The 26,576-nt window shown below is 37.2% G+C and overlaps 1 protein-coding gene across 1 annotated transcript in view; it reads left to right on the forward strand.

Annotated features, from left to right (window-relative positions):
* Positions 1–14,069, forward strand: part of LOC149233081 (RING/U-box superfamily protein) — a 142,972-nt gene extending 128,903 nt beyond the window's left edge. The window contains exons 11-12 of the mRNA XM_089379686.1: positions 12,974–13,044; positions 13,123–14,069. Coding sequence (XP_089235812.1) covers positions 12,974–13,044; positions 13,123–13,258 — 207 coding nt within the window. The 3' untranslated portion in view covers positions 13,259–14,069. The remainder of the gene's footprint in view (positions 1–12,973; positions 13,045–13,122) is intronic.
* Positions 14,070–26,576: the final 12,507 nt, after the last annotated feature.

Here is a 26,576-nt window from a genome sequence, read left to right on the forward strand (position 1 = left end):
AACAAGTTGTTTGGAAGGATGTCATGATGGAGGTGTTAGTTTTTTATTGTTTTGGTAGCATCAAACATGTGTTCTAGTCTCAATTTGTGTCTAAGCAACTAAGGAACGTGAGATCTCCAAAACCCAGAAAAGGTTTCGCGAGATAAGCTTGTGAAATGCTTTATTTAAATTAATTGGCCATCATTTAAATATTTTATAAGTCTAACTTAGGAAGACCAGTTAATTAAAGAGAATTAATTGAGAAGATCGACTTATGCTCTAGAGACTTCCAAAAAATGACTTGGATCAAGTCTTACATGATCTTAGCCGTTGATGAGGATCTAATCATGGTCATTGAAGCTCCAAAGAGAGATTATAAGAGCAAGTCGATGGGATGGAGAGTGACACACGAAGGGAGCGAGCTATCTAATTGTTGTGATTCAACAAGAGAGTAAGTTCAAGCTAGAGAAGGAGAGCATCAGTGGTTGAGGGAGTAGCAGGGGAGAATTCCAAAGAAATTCTGTAGTGGTTTTCCAATTTTTGGCAACAGGGAAGGGAGGCTGAAATTTCCAGCAGTGAGGTCGAGTTTTGCCGTGTGAGTTGCTCAATTGCCAGAGTGAGTTGCCCAAAGAGGTTTGATTTAGTTGATATTGTTCGAATCTAGCACTAGGAGGCCTAGCGAAAGGTTTTAGGAGGTAGAAACAGGCAGGACGGCTTAACTGGAGAGGTTTCCATGGCAAATTGATTTAGTCAGAGGCAACAATGCTTACTTCCAGTCTAGCTGAGCGAATTTCCCAGGGAATGCGAGTTGCCTAGTGAGGGCCAAATTAAATTGGGGAGGGAAAAATAATTTGCCCAGCTGAGATAAATTTTTTGGAGTTGAGCCAGGTAGGCCAACAGTTGTAATTCTCCTTTTTTGATGCATAATAAAATAAACCCTCATATGATGCACTGCACTGGTTTTCCCTTTAGGGTTTTTCTGAGGACCTTTTAGTCCAAAAATATTGGTGTCATTTTTATTGTGTGTGCATTTATTTCTCCATTCTTGGTTTTTATTTTCCAGAGTGTTTTTTATGGTGAAGATTGAAATAGTGAGTTCTTTGTTAATTGTTGTAAACAATTAAACTATTAACAATTAGGAGAATAATATCTAGTAATTGAAGTCAAGGAATTTTCACAGGAGGAATATCAAAGCATCATGAAGAATGACATATGGGAAATTGTGTCAAAACTTGAAGGGAAGTCAGTGGTCACTTCCAAGTGGATGTACAAGATAAAGCATATGTTAGATGGCAACATAGAGAAGTACAAAGCAAAATTTGTGGCAAGAGGGTTCTCCCAGAAAGAGAGAGAGGACTATGAAGATACGTTTGCTCTAGTGGCCAAGTACACTTCTATTAGAAGTATTATTTGCATTGTTTCTATTATGGGATGGAAATTGCAGCAGATGGATGCAGAGACCACTTTCTTCAATGGGGTAATTGAGGAAGAAGTGTACATAGAGCTACCTTAGGGCCTTTAGGTACATGAGAGGGACTCTCATGTTTGTAGTTTGAAGAAAGTTTTGTACGGACCTCGAGCATGATATTCTCAGAGTGATGGATATCTGATGAGTCTTGGTTGATCTTGTTATTATATGACTTGTTTCTAACGAAAACAAGACTCACATGATAGAGGGAGCAACATGGGCAAGAGGATTTGCTTTTGTGATAGGGAGCAATCAAGCATTGCGTTAGAGGGAGTTAACCTCTGAGTTCGAGATGAAGGATCTAGGTTTGTTGCATTACTTCCTTGGTCAAGGGAAGTATACTATTGAAATCCTTTAGAGATTTTGGATGTTGGATTGCAAGTCCATAGACACTCCCATGGTGACCAATTTGAAGCTCTGATTCAGATTTGGTGGATCCCACAATCTACAAACAATCAGGAAAAGTGGAAGTATTAATCATCCAAGTGGATGTCATGGGATTGAGATTGTCAGATTAGATGCTCAAAGCCGAGAGGTCTCTAAGAGCAATATGCCTTATATGAGTGGACCATGCCAGACAACAAATATGCTTTAGTGACTAGGAAGCAGTAATAGCATAGAGAGTAGCTAGAATTGCCACAACAAGATCTATTTTTGTGTCAGAGGAACCACCTAGTCAGGGTGACCGGAAAGTAGCTATGATGATAGATTTAGTGAAGGGAGCCGGTTAGTTTATGGTTGAGTTGAGGCATGCGGCACAACATGTGTTGAGGTACTAGCATGGTATAGTTGGATATGGATTGAGATATGTCTCAAATGATGAACTACAATTGCAAGGATATACAGATTCAAATTGGGTAAAGTGCAGAAGACAGGGAAAGCACATCACGATGATGCTTTAGTTTGGGTTCTGCTATGATATCCTGAATGAGCAGGAAGCAGACTTTTGTCGCACTCGACACTGCAGAGGTTGAGCATATTGCTATTAGTTTGGCGAGTTGTGTACTGTAGCTTCAGAAGTTGCTCACAAGATTGTTTGACCAGGTGTTGGAGATGACCATGATGACGGGTCGAAGCACATTAAGATCAAGTACCTAGACATGGTACAGAAAGGAGCAATGAGGCTCTAATATATTTCTATAAACGAGTAGGCTACTGACATTCTCACAAAACCTCTGTCCCAGATGAAGTTTGTTTACTTCAGGGACAAGTTTGGAATGGTTAAGAATGCTTCCCTTGGTTAGAGGTAGTGTTGATGTTGTAACATCAAGGGCAGATATTCTCCCAGGTTAAGGGTATTGACTAGGAGCCATGTAATGTGGCTAGGGAGATTGGCCAGAGAGCATCAGGGCCTGTAGTGCTGCCTAGTTAGAAGGTTCCGACCATATCGCCAAGGGTCACTTGTCTAGCGGGTAGAGGGAGTGCCCCATAGCATCGAGAAAGTGTTTTATCATTCAAGTATCATGTGATGACATGAAGGAATGGGAAATTGTCTCAGGGTTTCACCATTGGTTAGGGATACGAACTTGGTTCCAAGTGATGACTTGGATAGTTGATGGCCTAGGAGTAGTCTTGTGTTTGCTTTGGTCATAGGGTATTTGGCTAGTGGATGACTAGTGGATGGATACATTAACATAGTGGGATCATCTAATCTTTTCTTGGGATGGAGATTGTTTATCTAAGAGGACATCAGAGGAAGTCAAGGTGAATTCCTCCCTAGCTAAGAGGGAGTGTTGATTTTTGGGTAGCTGCGGTTTATATTCACATTTGACCTCCCTCATTTGGTACTAATTCGGATTATCACAAAATCATTTGTTTTTTTTCACACATGCAAAAGAGAGAGAGAAGAAGATCAAACTTTGACCGTTGTTGACCACTGTTTGACAGAGTTTTGAGAGAAGAAGATCAAACTTTGACCAGTGTTGACCATTATTTGACCGAGTTTTCTGGTGGTTGACTAAGTCTTCTGGGCACAGTTTGACAGAATATTTTGAGGCAATTTGACCAATTTCTGGGTGGAGTTTGATCGAGAGTTTGACTGAATCCCTGGGCAGTTTGATCAAGATTCTGGGTAGCAACAACAAGCCAAAATTCGACATGTTTGACTCAGGGTTGACCAAATTTTGAGGGCAGTTACAGGAGGCTAAATTTAAGCTTGTTTGTCCAGGTTTGACCAAGTTTGATTGGAAAATCAGATTGTACTTTTGTTGAATTGAACATTTTTTCCTGGAAAAAGCGCAATTACAGGAGGCTAAATTTAAGCTTGTTTGTGCAGGTTTGACCAAGTTTGATTGGAAAATCAGATTGTACTTTTGTTGAATTGAACATTTTTTCCTGGAAAAGATTGATGGGTTTTCTTGAGTTTGGGTTTCCCATGTGAAAAATTTTGTTGTTTACTGTGCATGGATTTTCTACTGTGATCTTTACTGTTCTATTGTATTTACAGTTGAATTTTCTGATTGTAATTTCTTAATGATGTTTTGAAATACGCTAATGTAAGACTGTATATCATTGGAAGTAATTATCAGTGGCAGAAAATTGTACTTGTCTAAATTAGCACTACAAAATCAACACCAAACTAATTTTAAGGTCCCATGTTAAGGTCACGTTCAAAACAAACACGAAATTGGTATATGAGACCCGTTTGTCTATGAGACAAGGGAGTCGCCTTTGAGAAGGAATTGAACTGCCAAAGTCTATGGAGGTGTATATACTGTACGCCCCCTAGATTTAAACATGCGACCTTTTAGAAGGAATGTGATATTCTTAACCATTATGCCCACTCAAACCATACAACTAAGTAGAATATATTCCTTTCCATGTAATGGATATTTTGTGTTGCACAAATCCTTGAGATTTTGATGTCGTGGAGAAGCTGGAGTAGCAGCAGACAAGTATTTCTGCATAGACTATCAAGCATGCAGGAGTAGTCCAAGACCTGACCTTCCTAGGAGATTGCTCATATTGATTAAGTGTGTATTATGATATTGAATTTAGGAAAAGAACATTAATGAGTTAGTTGATTAATGTTGGCTTTTGGGCTAAGGTTTTCTAAGGAAAAGTAAATTATTTACTTAGTGATCTACATTACATCTCAAGCATTGATCTCAAGTAGGTTAGGAGTTAATCTTAGTTATTTATCACTTTGGTGATTAGGGTTAGTGATCTAGCACAAAGAAGAATGATAAAAACAACCTAAGAGAAGGACGAAGATACATTACTGTTGACACCTAATCATGGGGATTGAGTGAGCAGTGGTAAATAGTGTAAATAATAAATAATGGAAAAGGAAGAGTCATCAGGAGATGAAACCTAAGAGTCACTTGCTCATGTATATAACTATGAGGAATTTAAGTGAATAAACAGATTTCATTTTGAGGAGTTACTCCTGGCCTGACATGGTATCAGAGCCAGCGCCATTTTTGGCTTCCCTCTCTACTTTGTAACTCCCATTCTGCCTATTCTGCCCATGTTCTGCATCCTTTGCAGACTGACATCTCTCTCAAATCCCTGCGAAATTTCATGCATTATTGAATGCACTAGTGCATTAAACGTTGGGTTTCATGCATTATTGAGTTTACGGTGTGGTTTTGAATCTTCTGTGGAAACGTTGCAAGGAGGTGTGCTATATTTCTAGTCTGCTTGCTCCCAAACGCAACCTCCAAACACTGCTCTCTCGGCCCTCCGTCGCACAGTCGAACTCCCTCCTGCAAATTCGTCCCGACTGAAGGTTCCATTGACCGGTCCAAATGACTCTTGTTCTATTGCCACAAGTGTCTCGGTGTGGTAGCACTGCCCGGACTTCTCCTTCGACTTTGACGAGAGTTGTGATACTTGTCTTAATCTCCTCTTTGGATTGAAAGGTATATCCACTCCTTTATATATATATATATATATATATATATATATATATATATATATATATATTGACTGTGTTCTGCGTATATGGTGATTGCGTTGTGTGTAGGGGACTATGTTGGTGGTATAAGTGGTAGATAAAGTGCATATATGTTGACTGTGTTGTGCACTGTTGCATGCATTGTATATTGAGAGATGTGTTGGATCGATGCGTCGACCCCCTGTAAGATGGTGTGTTGATTGTGATTGCGTAATATACCATTCACTGTTCCCTAAATCCACACTTTGGCCTTGGCCTCTCCATCCGCTCTCTATACCTCTGCATGGTTAAACACCGGTTTCTCCCTCCCGCTCCTATACCGCCATCACCATACCCTTCATATGTTGAACGCTGCCCGGTTACGTTGAACGTTGTCCTCCTATCCAGTTAATACACCGTTTTTTGTATTACGTTGAACATTGTCTGGTTAACTTCACACGACTGCCCAGTTGATAATAACACACGTTGTCATAATAATGTTGTCCACATGCTTTGTCTGGATATATTTACGTTGCCCCACCTGACTCCCTGCATATATTCCATACTTTAATACTGTCCGGTTTAATGCGTATTGAAATTTGAATTTGTTGTGGTATTTGAACTCCATATATATCACTGTTTGTTGTGGTATAAAGTCTCCCGACAGTCATAACTGTGGGGCCTCCCTCATATAATCCCTCCCCCATTTAACCCTCTCCCCATATAAACCTCCCTCACATAATACCTTTGTTTTCATATATCATAATCATATTATTTTTTACCATTAGGAGTAAAATTTTGCAGCAGAAGTATTTTTTTTCCCACAGTACAGATTTTATAATGCATTCATTGATATCTATTGTGGGAGTGGTTCTCAACGGGAAGGAGAACTATCCAGAATGGTCGCGGAAAATCAAACACACTCTCATTTTTAATGAGTTGTGGAAAGGAGTGTGTTGGTGAAGGAGACAAAGAACTAGAAAAGCCTACCTCTGACAAGGAATTTGTCATTTGGGAAAATAAGAATAGCAAGGATTATGCCTTGATTGCAACATTAGTAAATGAAGAGGTGAGTCGCCATATTTCGCCATTTTCAAATGCCTTCGAAGCCTTACAAAAACTGAAGGAACTCTATGACTCACACTTTGCACTTGTAGTTGGCCAACTCATGATTAAATTGTTTAGCCTTGAATTACAAAATGATGATCCTCTTGCTCTTGCATCAGAAGTAAAATCTATTATGCATGATATCAAAGTCGCTAATGTTGAACTGGACATTCCTCTGATAGCTTTTGTCAAGGCACTTTATCCCACTTACTCAAATTATCTTGAGCTATTGCAAGCAAATGCAAACCTCAAAGAAATTACCTTTGATTCCCTTGTGAATAAATTTGGTGAGAGAGAGAAAGCTTTTGGGAAGAAGACAACTCCTCAATCTTTTGAAGAGGCTATGTGTCTTGCACATAGAGAGAAGAATCTTGCTCAAGATTCTTCCATATGAAGAGGTGGTCGAAGAGGAAGAGGAAGAAGAAATTTCAGAGGCAGGGGGGCCAGACACTCTCAAGGAGAAAAGTCAGATTTGCATTGCATATGTTGCAATACAGACGAATCACATGATGCATCCACATGCAAGTTGCCTTGGGACAAAAATGAGCAGGAAAGAAATCAACCCAAAGGTAAAACTAATGACAAAGAGAGAGGTAAAGCCCCTGAATCCACTCACTATGTTGTGGCGGATTGTAATTTTGGAGTAAATGAAGACTTGTTTAATGCTTCACTTGCTTTTTGGAAAAATGATTGGTTGCTTGACTCAGGAGCGACTTGGCACATGAATTTTAGAAGCGACTTTTTTGAAGAATTTACTGACAATGTTGATGGAGCAATTTACTTTGTACAATGTAGACAAATCAAAACTCAAGCCATCAGGGCTTGACCCAATTAGGCTCAAATTCCCTGGTCTTCCAGACTTTCTTTTGCATAATTTTTTGTATCTTCCACAACTGACGAGAAACTTGTTGTCCTTGGTCCACATTTGCCAGCAAGGACACTCCATTGATATGTTTGATGGCAATATTGAGGTGAGAAAAGCATCAGTTCACTCACTTGTCATGACGGGGATAGAAGAAGAAAGGCTTCTCAAGCTGCAAAGTACCTCTGTTCGTACACAAAATTTCTCATACAATTCCCATTGTGATGAAGGTACATTTCCATCAAGTTTATTATGGCATGCTAGATTTGGACACTTGAACTATGACAACCTCCGCTTGTTGAAGAAAAATGGTGTTACTGGTTTGCCTACAATTCCTAGGAAACTTGAGCAATGCGATGCTTGCATTCTAGGAAAAGATAGCAAACAATCTTTTCATGATTCACATTCCAAAGCACATAGAAAACTTGAACTCATTCATTCAGAGTTATGTGGTCCAATGCCTGTTCCTTCTGCAAATGGAAATAAATATATGATGACATTTATTGATGACTACACTAGAATATGTTGGGTTTATTTATTGAAGAAAAAATCTGATGCTCTTCAAACATTTAAGAATTTTCGTACATGGATTGAAAATGATGCACAATCTCATATTGGCTCTATTCGCACTGATAATGGAAAAGAATACACTTCACATGAATTTGAAAACTATCTTCGCCAACATGGGATCAAACATCAAACAACTGTGCCTTATAATCCTCAACAGAATGAAGTAGCTGAAAGAATGAATAAGACAATCTTAAATATGGTGCACTCCATGATGTTTTTTAAGAATGCAAAATTGATGTTTTGGGCTGATGCAGTTATATGTGTTGTATATGTAAAGAATAGATGTCCATCTAATGCTATTAGAAACAAGACTCTGTATGAAATGTGCTATGGGCACATTTCTTCGGTAAAGCATCTCAGGGTCTTTGGTTCCACTTGTTACGCTTTGATACCAAAGGTGCATAGAAACAAACTTGATTCAAGGAGTCGTAAGTGTATCTTCTTGGGGTATTCAAACACTTTCAAAGCATATCGTCTCTATGATGAAGTTAATAAAAAGTTTGTTGTATCTAGAGATGTAATCTTTCTTGAATCTTCCAAAGCTGACAATGTTGTTGAGCGACAACTTGATCGCTTGGATAGATTGGCAAATGCAAAATCATTTCAAGAATTTGATAATCAGATTCCACATCTTGAAGGGGGGATTCCTATACTGGATCAACATGTGCAATCTTCTTCTGAGGCACTCTCTCCCCTGCATGAAACTCCAATCACTGATGATACTTTGAGTGATGTGATTGACAGAATTGGGAGACTCAATCTTGATTCAGTCCCAACTCAATCAACTGAGCAGCTTAGACCATCTCAGAAAGGTCCCCCAAAGTGGCTGACAAAGACATTTGAAAGTGTTCATCCCAATGAGGTTGGAAAGACAGGAATAAGAAATTCAACGCGACAAAATGGAGGTGATGTAGATGACTCTGATTCACCTGTTGATATGGATGTTTCTTATGATTGTGAATTGAATTTGTCTGCAGATTTTGAACCAACTCCAAAGAACCCGCTACTAATGATGAATGGAAAGAAGCGGTGCAAAAGGAGTATGATGCCTTGATAAAAAATGGCACTTGGAAGTTGGTTGATCCTCCATTGGGAACAAAACCAATTGGCTGCAAGTGGGTCTACAAGAACAAGAATAAAGTTGATGGCTCACTTGACAAGCACAAAGCCAGGCTTGTGGCAAAAGGTTTTGCACAGAAGGAAGGGATCGATTATGAGGAGACTTTTGCCCCCACAACAAAATGGGCTACCATCCGGACACTCTTTGCCCTAGCAGCTCAGAACGGTTGGAAAGTCCATCAAATGGATGCAAAAACTGCTTTCTTGAATGAAGATCTAAAAGAGAATGTTTTTATGTCCCAGCCTGAAGGATTTGCTGTGAAAGGACATGACCATAAAGTATGCAAGCGTGTGAAATCCTTGTATGGCTTCAAGCAAGCACCACGACCTGGTATGAAAAATTAACTGAGCATCTTCTGAAATTCAATTTCAAACATTGTGATCTTGATGATGCAACTTTGTTTGTCAAGAAAGTTGAGTTGGCAAAACAGTTGTATATCTTGTGGTCTATGTAGATGATCTTTTGATGACAGGGAACAATGAGAGCTACATTTCATCCGTAAAGAAGGAATTGTGTAAAGGTTTTGAAATGACTGATTTGGGCTATGTTCATTACTATCTTGGTATTGGACTCAACATCTGAAGTCTATATTCCTTTCTCAAAAGAAGTACATTGGAGATCTGTTGAATAGGTTTGGCATGATTGAATGCAATCCTCTAACTACTCCAATGGAACAAAACTAAAGCTCACATCCATTGAAGAAAAAGAATTTGAGGATGCAACAAAGTATAGATAGCTTGTAGGAAGTCTCAACTACCTGACTACTACTTGACCAAAGATTTTGTTTGTTGTTGGAATCATCTCCAGGTTTATGCAAAAGCTTTGTGAGGGACATTGGTTTGCTGCAAAAAGAGTAGTTCTAAAGTACTTGAAGGGAACTCAAGACTTTGGACTCAAGTATACATAGGTGGGCGACTTCAACTTGATTGGATACTCTGATTCAAACTTCGATGGAGACAAATAAATTGGGGTATCTACTTCTAGTTATGCTATGAATCTTGGATCAGGAGTTGTCTCCTAGAGATCACACAAACAGTCAGTTCCAACAGATTCCACAACAGAGGCAAAATATGTGGCAGCAGCTGAGGCAACAAAAGAAATTGTGTGGCTCAAGAAAATCTTGGAAGATTTGCAGGTAAAACAAGTACATTCGACTCCATTGATGATTGACAACACCTATGCAATAAAGTTGGCCAAGAACCCAAAGTTCCATGATCAAATGAAGCACATCAATACAAAATACCATCTGATTCAACATCATGTTGAGGCCAAGACAATTCATCTACGCCATTGTTCCACTAATGAGCAGATTGTAGACATCTTCACTAAAGAACTTGGAAGAGAAAAGCTTGAAAGATTCAGAACGATGCTTGGACTCACCAACATCCCTTCAGATTAAGGGGGGGAATGTTGACACCTAATCATGGGGATTTGGGTGAGCAGTTGTAAATAGTGTAAATAATAAGTAATGGAAAAGGAAGAGCCATCAGGAGATGAAACCCAAGAGTCACTTCCTCATGTATATAACTATGAGCAATCTAAGTGAATAAACAGATCTCATTTTGAGGAGTTACTCCTGGCCTGACAATTACATTTTCAAGTGATTTGCAAATTTGAGAGAGATTTTCCCAAGTGAGGATTGAGAGAATCAAAGGCTGAAGAGAAGGAAAAGTTTGCAGCTGAAATTTCAAGGAAGAAAACTCAGTGGAGGTTGAGACCATACGAGTTGTTGAGCATTAGAATTTGTAGAGGGTCAAGATCCATCTCTAGGAGAGTCACACAAGCTGAGGACATGCACACAGAGGCTGCACAGTGCATGTGTGATGGCTAAGATAAATTTAGCTTGCTCCGGGTCTGCACACATGACAACTAGGAGAGAGGGATGCCGCATGGGTGCAGATCCAGAGTTTTCAGGGAGCCAAATTTCCAGGTTCCATTTGCTGTAAAAAAATTGTATTTCTCTATGAGCCATTTTCCTTGTAACAGAGCTCTTGTTTGTTGTGAGAAATAAAAGTGATAGATAAATTGTAGGTTTTATAATTTCTTTTGTGTGATTGATTTTCTACTTGTGTTTCTGCTATCAATTTTTGGTGTACCAGTGTATTTTCATTCAGCGTTTTCAGCAAATTATTTACTGGTTTAAATAAATCTCTGAGTTGTAAAAATTGCTTGGATCATATATGTTAATCAAAAATTTTACTAGAGAATGAGTGTCACAACAGTGAAGGTACACCTTCATTATTTGTTTTCATGTTATATGAACAAAAAAATGGAATTAAGCCCGTCGTCCCCAGGGTGCAGAAGAATTTCCAACCAAGCAATTTTTTGCATGAAAATGAATGTCCCCAGGGTGCAGAAGAATTTCCAACCAAGCAATTTTTTGCATGAAAATGGATGTGTGAATGTAATCAATAGCCTCAATGTAGCAAAGGAGATCAGAGTCACAGGCAGGGAGAGTGGAATTTCAGATAGGAGATACAGCCCACAAGAGTGTGAAGACAGATGGCAATGAAAATAGAATGGGTACATAGAGAACCCTAGTTTGCATCTGCTAAGTGAAATCCTTTGAGAGTAGTAGTCTAGATTTTTGTCAATTAAAGTGAAATTCTTTGGGAACGGTAGTCTAGTTCAGAGGCTGCGGATCTGGATTTTTTTCCCTTTCTTCACAATGGAAGGTTCTTCAGCACAGAGTGAGAGTTGGTACATGTCGAAGTTGGTGAAACAGGTCGAGTGCTACGGTGAGACAGTGGAGTACATTGGATAAGGTTCCTAATGCATGAACCATAGTTTCCCATGGGCTGACTCCATTGAAGAAAAGAGAGACAATGAGGAATGATGCTCTTTACAGGATCTGGTAGATCATATACAAGTAGAGAATCATGGAGCTAATAGGGTTCGATAATTGATACCACTATTAGGGATACACTAGATTTGGATGCCTTTCATTAAGCTTAAAACCATATTTAATACAATAGATGCATGACTTTTGGTTTCAATTGCCAAGAGGTTTTCCTATCTTCTCACATTTCTATCTGTTCATATTCCTAATTTACAATGGAAAAATTCCCGTAGGATTACATGTCTGAGATTATTGGACTGATGTCCAACATTTTTGGATGGATTTCTTTCAGAATTAAAGCACATTGTGAAGATGTTGCTACGTAGAAACTACATCTATTTCATGAAGCATGTTAGAATTTCCTTTGTTTACAAAATTTGTTAACCCTTAAATTACAATTTCCTGTTTTTTTGTAATATTTCCACCTCTTGTATATCCTAATATATATATTTTCATCTTTTATTAGTGTTAATATATCTTCTATACACTCAGTTCTGGTGAGTTGCCAACAATGTACTGAATTGTAGATTCCTAGCTACATTTAAGTTTACTGCGTTTACACCCTAGAAGTACTTTACAGTTAATGTTTTCATTTATTTCTTTTTTAGATTCTTTGCATAGTTGATGAATTGACATAAATTTTATCTTTGGACTTGGATAGTTTGATGGTTTCAATGTCTGGATAAATTATGGGTTTTGCTTTCAGAACTTCGGCACATTGTGAAGATTCCGTACTTGAACCTTATTTCATTCATTTCATTAAGCATGTTATTATTTCCTTCATCAGACGGTGAGTGTAAAGAACATGGTCAAACACAGATCGTTGAGTCATGACTCATATCGTAAGGCCTATCCTTGTTCTAGACTCTAGCATGTCTTTAACATGATGAGACGGTTGCAGCTGATACCAAGTTTTTCTTTTGACAATCTTTATCCATTTGTATGCTTTGAAATGCTTCCTCCGTAAAAATTTACCAAGATCTGCTTCAATCCAAATGAGGAAATGACCTGGAAATGTGCAAATTTCTGATGATGTGGGTTATAGACCACCTGGAAAATTTTATTTAGTTCATGTTCTTACATGTTTTGGAGTGCTTGTAGCAACCTACTAGTTTAGTAACATTGAGGGATTTGTCTGCTGAATTATGCAGGGGAACAAGCGTACACCAGACAAATTTGTTGGGAGGGAGGCATATGTAACGTCTCATTGCCTGAATGGATGGTAAGTTGAAATGCTGTTTTACGTCCAATATTCAAGGGTTCGTAACCAAAAAATCCTAAATTAAAATGCTGCATCTAGGTACTTACTTCGAGTACTCGATACCGGTGAAAGTGTCCGCCTTCAGTACCGCTCACTCCAGAAATTAATGCCTCAGCACAATGGAGTCACTGGAGACCATCTTCAGTCACAACAGTTGATAACAAATAACAGCTGAGGAAGTGAAAGCTCAAAGTAGTGTTGAGGATTGGGTTGACGTATTTTCCATGGATGAGGTGGGAAGGTTCTCCTAATTTTAGCAATATCGAGCCTTGTTAATTGTATATACAAGGTGATGTGCCTGGCTTGCTTAGTTCCAGTTTTAGGCACTGTCACGTTTTCTGTGCAGTGCGATCAATCTTCTTGACCAAGTTGGGAAAATGCCAATCAGGGCAAAGCCTTTTTATAATATTTAGAAGTCTGGACTAGTTAATTGATCGGAACATCTTTGCAAGATGTCATGGAGCAACAGGACATTTGGGCGGATGTGTGGTTGGAATCATTGTCATGATTACTTTCTGCCAGTCCTGCCTGTTCTTGGCTTTCTAGTGAGAACGAGGACTGGACACTCTGACAGCTTTGAGGATTGTTTGGTCACCGTTGTCAGAGAAGATCACTCTAGAGCAACGGACTGTTACTATTGTGTCTGGTCAGACTTCAAATTTTGTACCATTAGGCTAGCTAAATATTATACCAACAAATACCATTTTCATGTGTATTAATTGTAGGGAAGATGCACAGTTTGCAAAGAATACTTCGTTGATTTTTGTCATGCCAGTATGCTTTGCGGCAAGGTTTTTTTATCATCTTAGTTTCGCTACCTTTCAAGGAAAGGATGCTTTTTATTTATTGAGGTTTAGCTGTAGTCCATTCATGGATAACCTGCCTATGCTCCAGTTGAAATCCATGATGGACATTGCTCCCTTATATTATTATGTATAAATTGAGACATGGTTATAAGTGGCCTGGAATAGAAAGGTTTTAATACACCAGTTGCAGTAAGGATATATTTGGCAACTTCCACAACTGGTAAGCTGTGCAGTTGTTCTTCTGATATATAACGGAGTATCGTATGGAGTATTCCCCCCTATTTGGCATCTATGCATCCGAAAAGGCTGGCATAGATATAAATAGCATGTGAATATTTCCGACAATAACAGTTTTGGTATGGGCTTTGGATGATAAATTTACTATTAAATTGTATCAATATTAATTCCTCTTATGATTTGTACATTAATCAGAATTTAATGTTATTAGTTGACAAGTCTCATTCTGCCTACCAAAAAGTAACTCAGTAAAGTTGAACGTTTCCCTTATCCATCTTATTTCGGTTTACTGAGGTTGAGCGTTTCCTTTATCCTTTATGTTATTTCAGTTATGAGACAGTCGCCTATTATCTATATTTGGAACAGAACAATGTTCAATGTGAATTTGGATGTTTGTCTAAAGCGGTAGTTGCTCGCAAATAAGGAAACAAGTTGCATATTCATGTGTGTTGTTAAATTTGAGTTTGGATGTTTGTCTAGAGGGGCTAGTTGCTAGCAAATAAGGTAAACAAATTGCATATTCATGTGTATTTGCTCTATGTTTAGCCCTTTTTAATTTTCTACGGAAAATACCTGTATTAAATGCATATATCATTGTAGCTCTCTAACTTGAGAGCATTGCTGCCATATTTGCTAATATGTGTTTTCTTTTGATACATGCTATTGTGTTTCAATGTGGGATATTATAACGAAATAGATACGTTTCATTATTCGCTGAAATTTTGGAGATACATTCTAATTTACCAAACCAAAAATTCATTAAAAATTGTAATCGTCATACAAAAGACCTTATAGATTGAACTATGATGATGAGAATGTTTCAATTTTTTTTTTTTTTTAAATAAATGAATGATGTTTGCTACGAGTCTTCCTTATTGTTTGGAATCATTCCGTTTTAAATAAATGAATGATGTTTGCTACGAGTCTTCCTTATTGTTTGGAATCATTCCGTTTTATATGAATGGTTGGCACCTAGCAATATAGTTAAAGTTAAACATTGTGCGACACTTTTTCACTCACTGGTTGATGGATAATGAAAACAGCTTATTTGAAGATCAATGATTACAAAGAAATGCATCTCACATTAGAAGCTTTCCCATGCAAGAAAAAGAATCAAAATCAATTGGAATCAACAAGGGAGTCATTTGAGTCACTTTCACTCATTCACTTAACGTTGGATAAGTTTTTTACTTTTTATAGTATCTCATCATGATGCATTCATGACTTTGGATTTCACTTTTTTTCAGCTTTTTTTAATGTGAAATATAAGCTCATGCGATGTATCCAAAGGTTTTGAAATGTACAATAGTAGGTTTACCACCATGCTATTAAAAAAATATAAGCTCATGCCATGTATCCAAAGGTTTTGAAATGTACAATAGTAGGTTTACCACCATGCTATTTCGCAAATTGTTTTACGTTCTTCATTGCATTGGTGGGAGCTCAATTTGAACAAGCCACAACCTTTACCCAAAAATTGTTTGGCAACACCAATGCTCTATTCTTGTGTTAAGCAACACTATTTTTATGAACCATGTGCCTAAAAAATGATAAGTCAATAATTACAGTCCCCTTTCAATAATTACAGTCCCCTTTCAGGAGGAAACTTCCTTTAACAATGAATACAATGTATATGACAAGATGAAATGGTTCTTACACTAGGTCTCATATATATATATATATATATATATATATATATAAAAGACAAAGGGTACAATGATGGTTTAGCCTACCTAATAATATAACAAATAAACAAATAATGAATGCTTATTAGGGCTTTAGTATAGCCTCCTTAAAAAAAAATTGTCTTCTAACCTTGTAATTGATGGTGTTTCTTATGAATAAAATATTTATAATAAGGAGGAATGGTTAATTAAATAGTAATTAGTTAATCAAGAGGAATGTGCCCAAGGACATGGCCATTTATGAAAGGGAGGTATATAAAGTAGACTCTTGTTTGTAACTCAATCATCTGAGTTGTATTTAAATATTTTTTTATAATGTATTATATTCCTATCATGGATGTTTATATATTTCAGATCTTTTGAAAGAATATGTTGTGTACATAAATTTTGTTTGTTACATTGGTATCAGAGCATTCTTCTAAGTATATGAAGCGTTTCGCTACACGAGTTAGATTTTTTCTATTTTCTGTTAGGCCCTTGACCACTTAAAAAAAAGAGTGGAAAAAAAAAGAATTGGAAAAAAAATTATAAAAGAAGAGAGTTAAAAAAACAAAATAAAAAGATTTAATTAAAAAACAAAAAGGTAAATTTTAAAGAACATTCATATATATAAAATGGTTCTACATTATTGATGATAAAAAGTGCATGATAAAGTCACAAGGGAATCTTTCCAAATATCTTTAAAGCTATATGTAAGAGAAGGAAGAGTAGATAACATTGTTTTGATTCCTCATGAGTAGTTTACAAGCTTGTGGTTTTAACAACCCATGGTATTTTCAAGGTAAAAGAACAAAAAAATATTAAAATATCTTCATGAGTAGTTTACAAGCTTGTGGTTTTAACAACCCATGGTATTTTCAAAGTAAAAGAACAAAAAAATATTAAAATATCTTTATGTGAATGGTAAGTTTTACTTTTTACATGGAGTATATTCACAGAGTCAGGCACATAAGTGGACATATATTTTATATTATACTCTAAATAGGTGAATAGTCACGTTTCACCAGGGTTTAATTTTTCAAAAGAAATATATAAATTTAAAATTAAAAAGAAGAAAGACAAAAATTCCAATTCAATTATAAAAGGAGTAATTAAAATAAATCAAAATTATGGAAGCATTTTTCAAGAGTAAAGGGAGGAAAGAAAACAAAATTATTGACTAATATGAAAATAAGAGGAGGTTTCTTCTATAAGGGTATCCCAATTGTAGATCTTAGATTATTTACATTAAAATGATGTATCCAAAGGAAAGAGATAAGTATTGTTATTAATCCAAACATCGAGGACAATTACATTAGTATTAATTTGGCAAATCAATTACTAGTTTTAGAGCCAAATATAGGCGAACAAAAAGGACTTTTGGCTAAAAAGAATATGAAATTAATAATTTACAAGTGACAATTGATCATTATGAGTACACATCTCAATTTCGTGTTGTGACTATGCTTAACAAAGAGGTTGACATAATTTTATTTTTTTAAACCACTTGGTGAATCAGTAACTGCCAGGCCTAATCTAGGGAGACCAAGGATCAAACCTCATAGCTGCCACTATAACACCAAGAGCATAACCAATCACTTGCAAGTCGAGTATACTAAGTTCCTATGATTTTAGCAAGAGCAGACTCACGGGAAAGGGGAATCTGCCCCTCTTGTTGCCACCACAGCAGGTCATTGTACTCAATGAGATCTGAACTTCAGTCTGCCCGGGCTTCGCCCATATGACTTACTGTCAAACCACACATCACTGTATAGGTTGACATAATTATTGGTTGACATTAGTTCAAGGAATTAAGTACGTTCATTTTAAACATAGAAAAAAATTTATTGATGTTTCCTCACAAGAAGATGGTCACGTTCCAAGACATGACAACGAAATCAGAACTGATAATGCCTTCATCAAAAGATCTTAAGGATATTGTGAAACTAATGTTTCAAAAGAATCGAAAAACAATATCAAAGAAGTAGAAAGAGTTTGAAGAAGTCATATCCAGCAAAAATAAAGAAAATTCATGTTTGAAGGAGCATAATCAAAACCTACTTACACAAGTGTGAAAATGTAAAGCTAAGAAACGCTAGTTAGAAGAAAGAAAAATAAATTTCTAAAAAGAAATTCAACGAAAGTCTATCAAGAAAAGGAGGAAAAATTATGCTTAAAAAACCTTAACCAAAGGTTATTAGAACAAATCAAGTGTTTAAAAGATGAGAAGCTTGAAAACCAAAATAAGGTTGATTCAGAAAATGAGGAACTCTTACTTCTCAAAAACCATAATCAAAATCTACTCACTCAAATTAAGAAACTTAAGGATGATAAAAAATCATTGAAAAGAAAATTAGAAGAACATTTCACGAAAGAAGTGTCGAAGTCTTTAGTCCAAGTGGAAGAAATAGGAACAAATACCAATCTAGACAATATCACAACTCAAGAACATTGGAGACCAATAGAAATTAAAACATATTTAGAAGTTGCAGTTCAAACAATGGAAATTCCAAGTGATGATTCAGTAGCCAATTCAACTACAACGACACCTTAAGTAAATCAAGAAACTGCCACACACACAATAAAGGAAATTCCAACCAGAGGAACTCCTTATCGACGTTTGAATCACAAAAAAAGACAACTAAATCAGTCTACATATATGAACCAATCAGAACGGAAGCAACATATTTATGTTCCAAGGAATACTAAAGTTTGCAAAAGCTATTCCTATGATTACAATTCATTACCAATTTCCAGTGATCGAAATATTCCACAAAAGATTAATCTAGGATGGTCAGATCCTTTCTCAACTCGACAATTTTATCTCACTCTAACGATCCTATTGTCTTATGTCAATGAGGATGACAACTTCGCGACGAGAAGACACGCAAAACAAGAAAATAGATCAAGCTCTTTCATCAAAAAGCTTTGAGGACAAAATCTTTTGAAGACGAAGGCAATGTTATGAATAAAAATATTGTATATATAAAATAATATAAATGATGGAAAATTATAATAATAATAAATAATGATTAATTATTAACTAATTAATGAGAAGTTATGTCCAAGGACATAACTATTGGTGAAAAGGTACCTACCTAGGGTATATAAGCAGGCCTTCACCTTAATTGTAATCATCTCATATCTCGTCAATTTTTATATAATATTTAATGTACAATTACTATCCTATTATGGATGTTTACGTCTTTCGAGTCTTTTGAAGATTACACCGTTGCATATATGAATCTTGTTCATCACATTGGTATCAGAGCATTCAACTGAGTATACGAACCTTATTTGTTACAATGTTTCTTTACAAATTGTTGATTTTCCCATGTAGTTTCTTCTAGAGGCATGTTCTTCCATTTGATTAGGTACTAAATAATTGTTTCATCCAAAGAGAGAGAACATTGATCTATAACATTTTCTAATACAAGAGCCAACTTCACTTCATTTTAATTTCAGAAGTTTTGTTTGCATTGGCATAGTTTGTCCTAAAACCATTTTTGGCAAAGATAAAATTGAGCTAAATTTTGTATTCTTTTGCTTTTAGTGTAGTTTGGTTATAAGGTTATAGTCACACGAATATCCAGTGACCCTTACTCAAATAGTTTTCCACTTTTATGCTAATTTGCTTGTTGCTTCATTCTATTTTGCACCATTTGATGGTTTTTCTCAAGAATTGCCAATTTTTTTTTAGCCTTCTCCATACTTATTTTTCCTCTCAAAAAAACCCTAATTTTATTTCATTAGAGAAATGATACAAAATTTCCATCTTTATATACACAACATCTATGTTTTTAGAGAGTTCATTGAAGATCATATACACTTCCCGCAAAAACCTTTTATGCTATAGCATAAAACATTGGATCAAAAATATCTGCATACATATACATATACAACAAAGTGTTTATTCTATAATATATGTTGCATATGATAAAAAAAAGTAATGTCCAAAAATATACATCATGAATTGTCGATACTAAAAGCAAGCATAAATAGAGAAAAGTAAACTTGTGGTAAAAGCATCCTCAAATATCAACATGTGCAACATGGTACATGTAAGGCCTGTGATAATACTCATAATGGTCCAATCCATTGTAGTCATCAATTAACCATTTCCCTTGTGCTAAATCCAAGCTTGCTTTTAATAGTTGATCCACCATGGCATTCCTTTCCTTATATATGTGATTGCATACGAAATTGTCAAAAACATTTTTTTAAACATAGAATTATCTCTAGTAGTGGAGAAAGAATAATGTCACAAAACTAATAAGCTTTTTTCAATGAGTTAATAACTAGAAATAAGTCCCCAAAGACTAGTAAGCTTTCACACCCTTTTTCTCAAGCAAAGCAAAGCAACAATTTATATGCCAACAGTTCAGCCAGATTGTTGGTTCTCAAGCCCAAGCCAATTTTTATATCGAAGGAATGAATAGGGGAGAGATGAAGCACCACACCACCACCACATCTATTGATCTAAGAGGCACCATAAAAAAACATAAGGAATTGATTGAGCAAGTTGTTCCTAAAAAATGCGCCTCAGACTAGTAGAATCTTTGGATTGTGGAAAATGAGACAGAATGGAAATGATTTTTGTTGCCACATTTTCCGGGATCGAGAGATTATCTTGAAAAATAGCCTTGTTGTGAGAAATCCAAATACCCCAGCATATAATTAGCGGGAGTGTATTGTGAGGTCGAGTAATTTTAGACTAGAACCAACCCCTCCAGGCCTCCTCCACACTCCCACCATTCCACCTATAATTCAAACAAATACCAACTTCGCAAACATTCCAAGCAATGATGGTAAAGGGGTAGTTAAGGAATAAGTGATTCACCGTTTCCTCATCCAACTTGCAAAGGGAGCACCAACCTGGACCAATCTTTTGCCTCTTTTGCATAATATCCAAGTTGGAACTTTGTTTTCGAGAGTACACCACATAAAGACCTGGGATTTTGCAAGACATTTTGACTTCCAAAGAGGTTTCCACCACCATTTAGCATCCCCCACTAGGCACACAACATTTAAATGGATATGCCCCACTTTTGGAGAATAGGATTCATATGGAGAAAAAGTCTAGACCAACTAATCGAGCCTTTCCACCAATCTGATATGAGCATCCGCCAAGGCTCTAATGTAAAGTAACTATGATGGTTGAAATTCATTAGCAATCCCCAAATCACCAATTGACTCCCAACCTTGTTTCCAAAGGTTAGATAAAGTCGAATTGTCAATATAGGGCAGTCTAGGGACTTCTTTGTCTCGGAGAAAGACGATTAGTTGTTGGGGAAAAAAAGTGGTGATTCCCACTTCATGACCAAGGATCAACACCCAACTTGACCTTCTGGCCATTTTCGTCTCTCCCCACCAACCTCGACCCAATAAAGCTCAAACGATTTGAGAACTGCTCTCCAACAAACATAAATATTTGTCCATGATTTATTTGACAATCTGATCCAATCCTCAGTTGTGCATTAAGCAATATATTTATGGAGAATGATTATAGCTCAAAGAATATTTGTGGAGAGGAGTCTCTACACACATTTAGCAACCAAAGCTTTATAGAAGAGGAAAATGTTTTTGAGTCCCCAACCACCTAAGAGCCTAGGCACAACCAACATTTTTAGCCTTTTCCATATGTGACTTTATTGCTTGTATTTTGGACTTGTAAGGCTATTGATTTTCTTCCCCCTGTGACCCCCCCGATGTGCCTGACGCAACGTACAACGCTTAAATCTAGTCGTGGAAAGAATATAACACACACCCAACATTCTCCCACTGGTTTTCTTTCCACACAAGGGGTCACAAGATAGCTTAGTCATTGGTCTGAACCTGCAATTCCCATTGTTTCTCTACACTAAGAGAGCTTCTCAATGCTCATAAGCTTCGTCAGTACATCTACAACATTCTTCAAAGTGTCCACCTTTACCAACAACACATTTTTGTCCTCAACCATATCCCTCACAAAGTGATATTCAACATCAATGTGCTTTGTCTTTAAATGTTAAGAAGGGTTCTTTGCCAAGAAAATTACACTTTGGTTGTCACAATATATCCTTATATATTGTTGTACCAACCCCATACTTGAACACAATCTCTGCAACCAAAATGCTTCCTTGCTTGCATGAGTGGTTGCCATGTATTATGCCTTTGTAGTTGAAAGTGCCACTATATATTGTCTCTTTTTCATCCAACTAACTGCTTCTCCATATAGGTTAAACACATACCCACTTGTAGATCTTCTTTGATCCAGATCTCCAGCTCAAACTGCATCAATAAAGCCATGAATGTCCAAAACTCTATCAAATCCCGGTCTACCTTGGTAGCACAAGCCATAATCATTAGTGCCATGCAAATACCTGAAAACCCGCTTCATTCTTGTCCAATGCTCCTTCCCTGGTTTTGACATAAATCTGCTCAATACTCCCAATAGATGTGCAATGTTTGGTCTAGTACATACCATTGCATACATTAGGCTACCAACTGCACTCGCATATGGAACACGAGACATGTCATCTTCCTCTTCTTGTGTCGCGGGACATTATTCAACAGATAAATTTACACATATAGGAATAGGAACCTTCATCGGTTTACTATCTTGCATATTAAACCTCTGCAATATTGTCTCGACATACTTCATTTGTTTTAATCATAGCTTCCTCTTTGTCTGATCTCATTTAATTTCCATACCCAAAATATAGTTTGCTTCACCAAGATCCTTCATATCGAATTTGGAGGGCAATTGGGTCTTCAAATCCTAGATAATTTCTTTGTCATTTCCAATCAGCAACATATCATCTACATACAAGACCAAATATATAACACAATCACCAATCAATTTAAAATACACACAGTGGTCTGTTGTGCTCCTTGTGAAGCCAAGTCCTTGTATATATGTATCAAATTTCTGATATCACATCCTTGGTGACTATTTTAACCCATATAGAGAATTTGTTAACCTGCATACAGGTTCTTTCTTACCCTTATGTTGTAGCGGCTACAACCACCCTCCAAAATTTTGCCTTAGACTTGTTTTGGAGCCTCCCTTCCAACCTACACAATAACTTTCCTTGCTTCGTCAATTTCACAAGCTTCAGTGTCTTTCTTGCACAGAGGTAGCATGTTGGTCACAACCTGATCCATTCCCCTCACAAGTTGTTCACCCGGACTTGGTCCAGTTGCAGGTTGAGCAACTTCCCTTTGAAAATTGTGCATTTCTGGAGGGCAACCAACCTTCCCTCCATAAATTGTGCAATCCTCTGTGGCAGCCTTCTGGGCTCCAGGATTGCGCAATCCTACCTACCAACACTCCTAGCAATATTTGTGCAAATTTCCCCAGCAAGGCTGCTCAGCCTAGAATTTGCGCAAATTTGGGCAGCAGTCAGTTGTTTTTCCTAGAAATTGTGCAAATCTCCTGGGAAATCAACCCAACTCCCAGCTAGAAATGTGCATTTCCTTCAAACAGTCAAACAACCTCTTTCATGTGCAGCTGAGTTGACTAGTTCCCTCTGAGACCAAGCAAAGCGGACTTGCATGCATAGGCTGCTTGTCTTAAGGCAACATGCAAAGGCATCCTTTGTCTCAAGGATCTATGTTTAGCAATTGGAGGTTACATGCAAGGAGCCATTCAGAAACCTCCCACCAAGTGTCTCTTACCCTAGATTTGTGGCATGTGTGTCACAACTTCGATGCTATCAAAACTCATCAATCGGACACTACAAGGCTCATTCCTCATATCAAACCTGTAGCTCTGACATCCCACGTCACATCTAGGAGTAGTCGGCACATTCAATTCTGTTGTTTTGGGGTAAGCCCTCTTCCCATGCCTTGCGCTGCATTTCTATCACGTTTTTTTGTTTTTGCTTGTGGGAGTACCATTTGGTTGATTTCCTTGAACGCTTGTTGTCGTTTACATGTCTACTAGGTTGTCCTAGCTATGTTTCATTTTTCATTGCTATCACACTGTTGTCGCATGCATGAAATTGTTTTGCATGGACGTTCACCCAACCAGCGAACTGCCTCACCCACATGCATGTTGATCTGTTTGCTGAATATAAAGAATTATTCATGAGATTTGAATTGAAAGAAATTCAATATAAACTAAACTCATAAAAAATGGTAACAAGGAACTTATAGTTAAATTATTCTACAGAAGTTAAATAGGAAGATGACAATATGGATAAAGAATTAAATTACACCTTGGACAAGCACTATAGGGACTTCCAAGAAATTAGTAAAGGTATACATCTATATAGAGATCTTGAACATCAAATCAATTAATACCTAGAAGTATTCCTAATAAAAGGCCTTATAGATATCCTCATCAACAAAAGGGAGAGATTGACAAATGGTACAAGACACACTAGATTTAGGTATTATTCAACCTAGTAGGAGTTCACTTCTAGCACCAATGGTAATAGTGAAAAGAAAAAAAATATTGGAGTATAATATCCTAAATATAGTGATCCAAACAAAATCATAATTAAGAAAATTCCCTATTCAAAATATTGATTAGCTATTAGATCAACTTCATGAATTACCTTATTTTAGAAAGATTGATCTTAAATCAATATACCACTGAATCAGAGTAATAAAATAAGACATTCACAAAAATTTTACAGCACATTAAGGACACTATGGGTTCTTGGTCATGCCTTTTAGGTTGACTAATGCTCCTACTTCCTAGAGCCTTATGCAAATAATTTTTCGATCCCATCTTTGAAAATTGTGTTGGTTTTCTTTGATGATATATCTATCTAAAAAAAATCATGGGAAGACCATATTAAACATGTGGATAGAGCTCCAAATTCTTGACAAGTATGTTAATAGATTGAAATGTGCTTTTGGGACGAGTAGATTATTTGGGTCATATTGTTTCAAAGGAAGATGTTAAGGTGGACCCCCCCTGTGACCCACCCGATAATGTACCATGCTTAAATCTAGTCGTGGAAAGAATATAACACACACCCAACATTCTCCCACTTGTTTTATTTCCACACAAGGGGTCACAAGATAGCTTAGTCATTGGTCCGAACCTGCAATGCCCATTGTTTCTCTACACCAAGAGAGCTTCTCAGTGCTCATAGGCTTCGTTAGTACATCTACAACATTCTTCAAAGTGTCCACCTTTACCAACAACACCTTTTTGTCCTCAACCATATCCCTCACAAAGTGATATTGAACATCAATGTGCTTTGTCTTTGAATGATAAGAAGGGTTCTTTGCCAAGAAAATTGCACTTTGGTTGTCACAGTATATCCTTATAGATTGTTGTACCAACCCCATACTTGAACACAATCTCTGCAACTAGACTGCTTCCTTGCTTGCATGAGTGGTTGCCATGTATTATGCCTTTGTAGTTGAAAGTGCCACTATATATTGTCTCTTTTTCATCCAACTAACTGCTCCTCCATATAGGTTAAACACATACCCACTTGTAGATCTTCTCTGATCCAGATCTCCGGCCCAAACTGCATCAATAAAGCCATGAATGTCCATAACTCTATCAAATCCTGGTCTAACTTGGTAGCACAAGCCATAATCATTAGAGCCATGCAAATACTTGAAAACTTGTTTCATTGTTGTCCACTACTCCTTCCCTGGTTTTGACATAAATCTGCTCAATACTCCCACTGGATGTGCAATGTTTGGTCTAGTACATACCATTGCATACATCAAGCTACCAACTGCACTCGCATATGGAACACAAGACATGTCATCTTCCTCTTCTTGTGTCATGGGACATTATTCAGCAGATAAGTTTACACGTATAGGAATAGGAACCTTCACCGGTTTATAATCCTGCATATTAAACCTCTCTGATATTGTCTCGACATACTTCCTTTGTTTTAACCATAGCTTCCTCTTTTTCTGATCTCATTTAATTTCCATACCCAAAATATAGTTTGCGGCACCAATATCCTTCATATCGAATTTGGAGGGCAATTGGTCTTCAAATCCTAGATAATTTCTTTGTCATTTCCAATCAACAACATATCATCTACATAGAATACCAAATATATAACACAGTCACCAATCAATTTAAAATACACACAATGATCCGCTTTGCTCCTTGTGAAGCCAAGTCCTCGTATATATGTATTAAATTTCGGATATCACATCCTTGGTGACTATTTTAACCCATATGGAGACATTTTTAACCTGCATACAGGTTCTTTCTTACCCTTATGTTGTAGTGGCTACAACCACCCTCCAAAATTTTGCCTTAGCCTCGTTTGGGAGCCTCCCTTCCAACCTTCACAACAACTTTCTTTGCTTCGTCAAGTTCGCAAGCTTCAGTGTCTTTCTTGCACAAAGGCAGCCTGTCGGTCACATCCTGATCCATTCCCCTCACAAGTTGTTCACCCGGACTTGGTCCCACTGCAGGTTGAGCAGCTTCCCCTTGAAAAGTGTGCATTTCTGGAGGGCAACCAACCTTCCCTCCATAAATTGTGCAATCCTCTCTCGCAGCCTTCTGGGCTCCAGGATTGCGCAATCCTACCTACCAACACTCCCAACAATATTTGTGCAAATTTCCCCAGCAAGGCTACTCAGCCCAAAATTTGTGCAAATTTGGGCAGCAGTCAGCTGCTGTACCCAGAAATTGTGCAAATATCCTAGGAAGCCAGCCCAGCTCCCAGCTAGAAATGTGCATTTCCTTCAAGCAGTCGAACAACCTCTTTCATGTGCAACTGAGTTGACCGGTTCCCTCCGAGACCAAGCAAAGCGAACTTGCATGCATAGGCTGCTTCTACTAAGGCAGCATGCAAAGGCATCCCTTGTC

Source organism: Pinus tabuliformis, chromosome J (genome assembly GCF_031772625.1).
Source record: "Pinus tabuliformis cultivar Carrire ecotype Pingquan chromosome J, CPIR1, whole genome shotgun sequence".
NCBI classification, from domain to species: Eukaryota; Viridiplantae; Streptophyta; class Pinopsida; order Pinales; family Pinaceae; genus Pinus; species Pinus tabuliformis.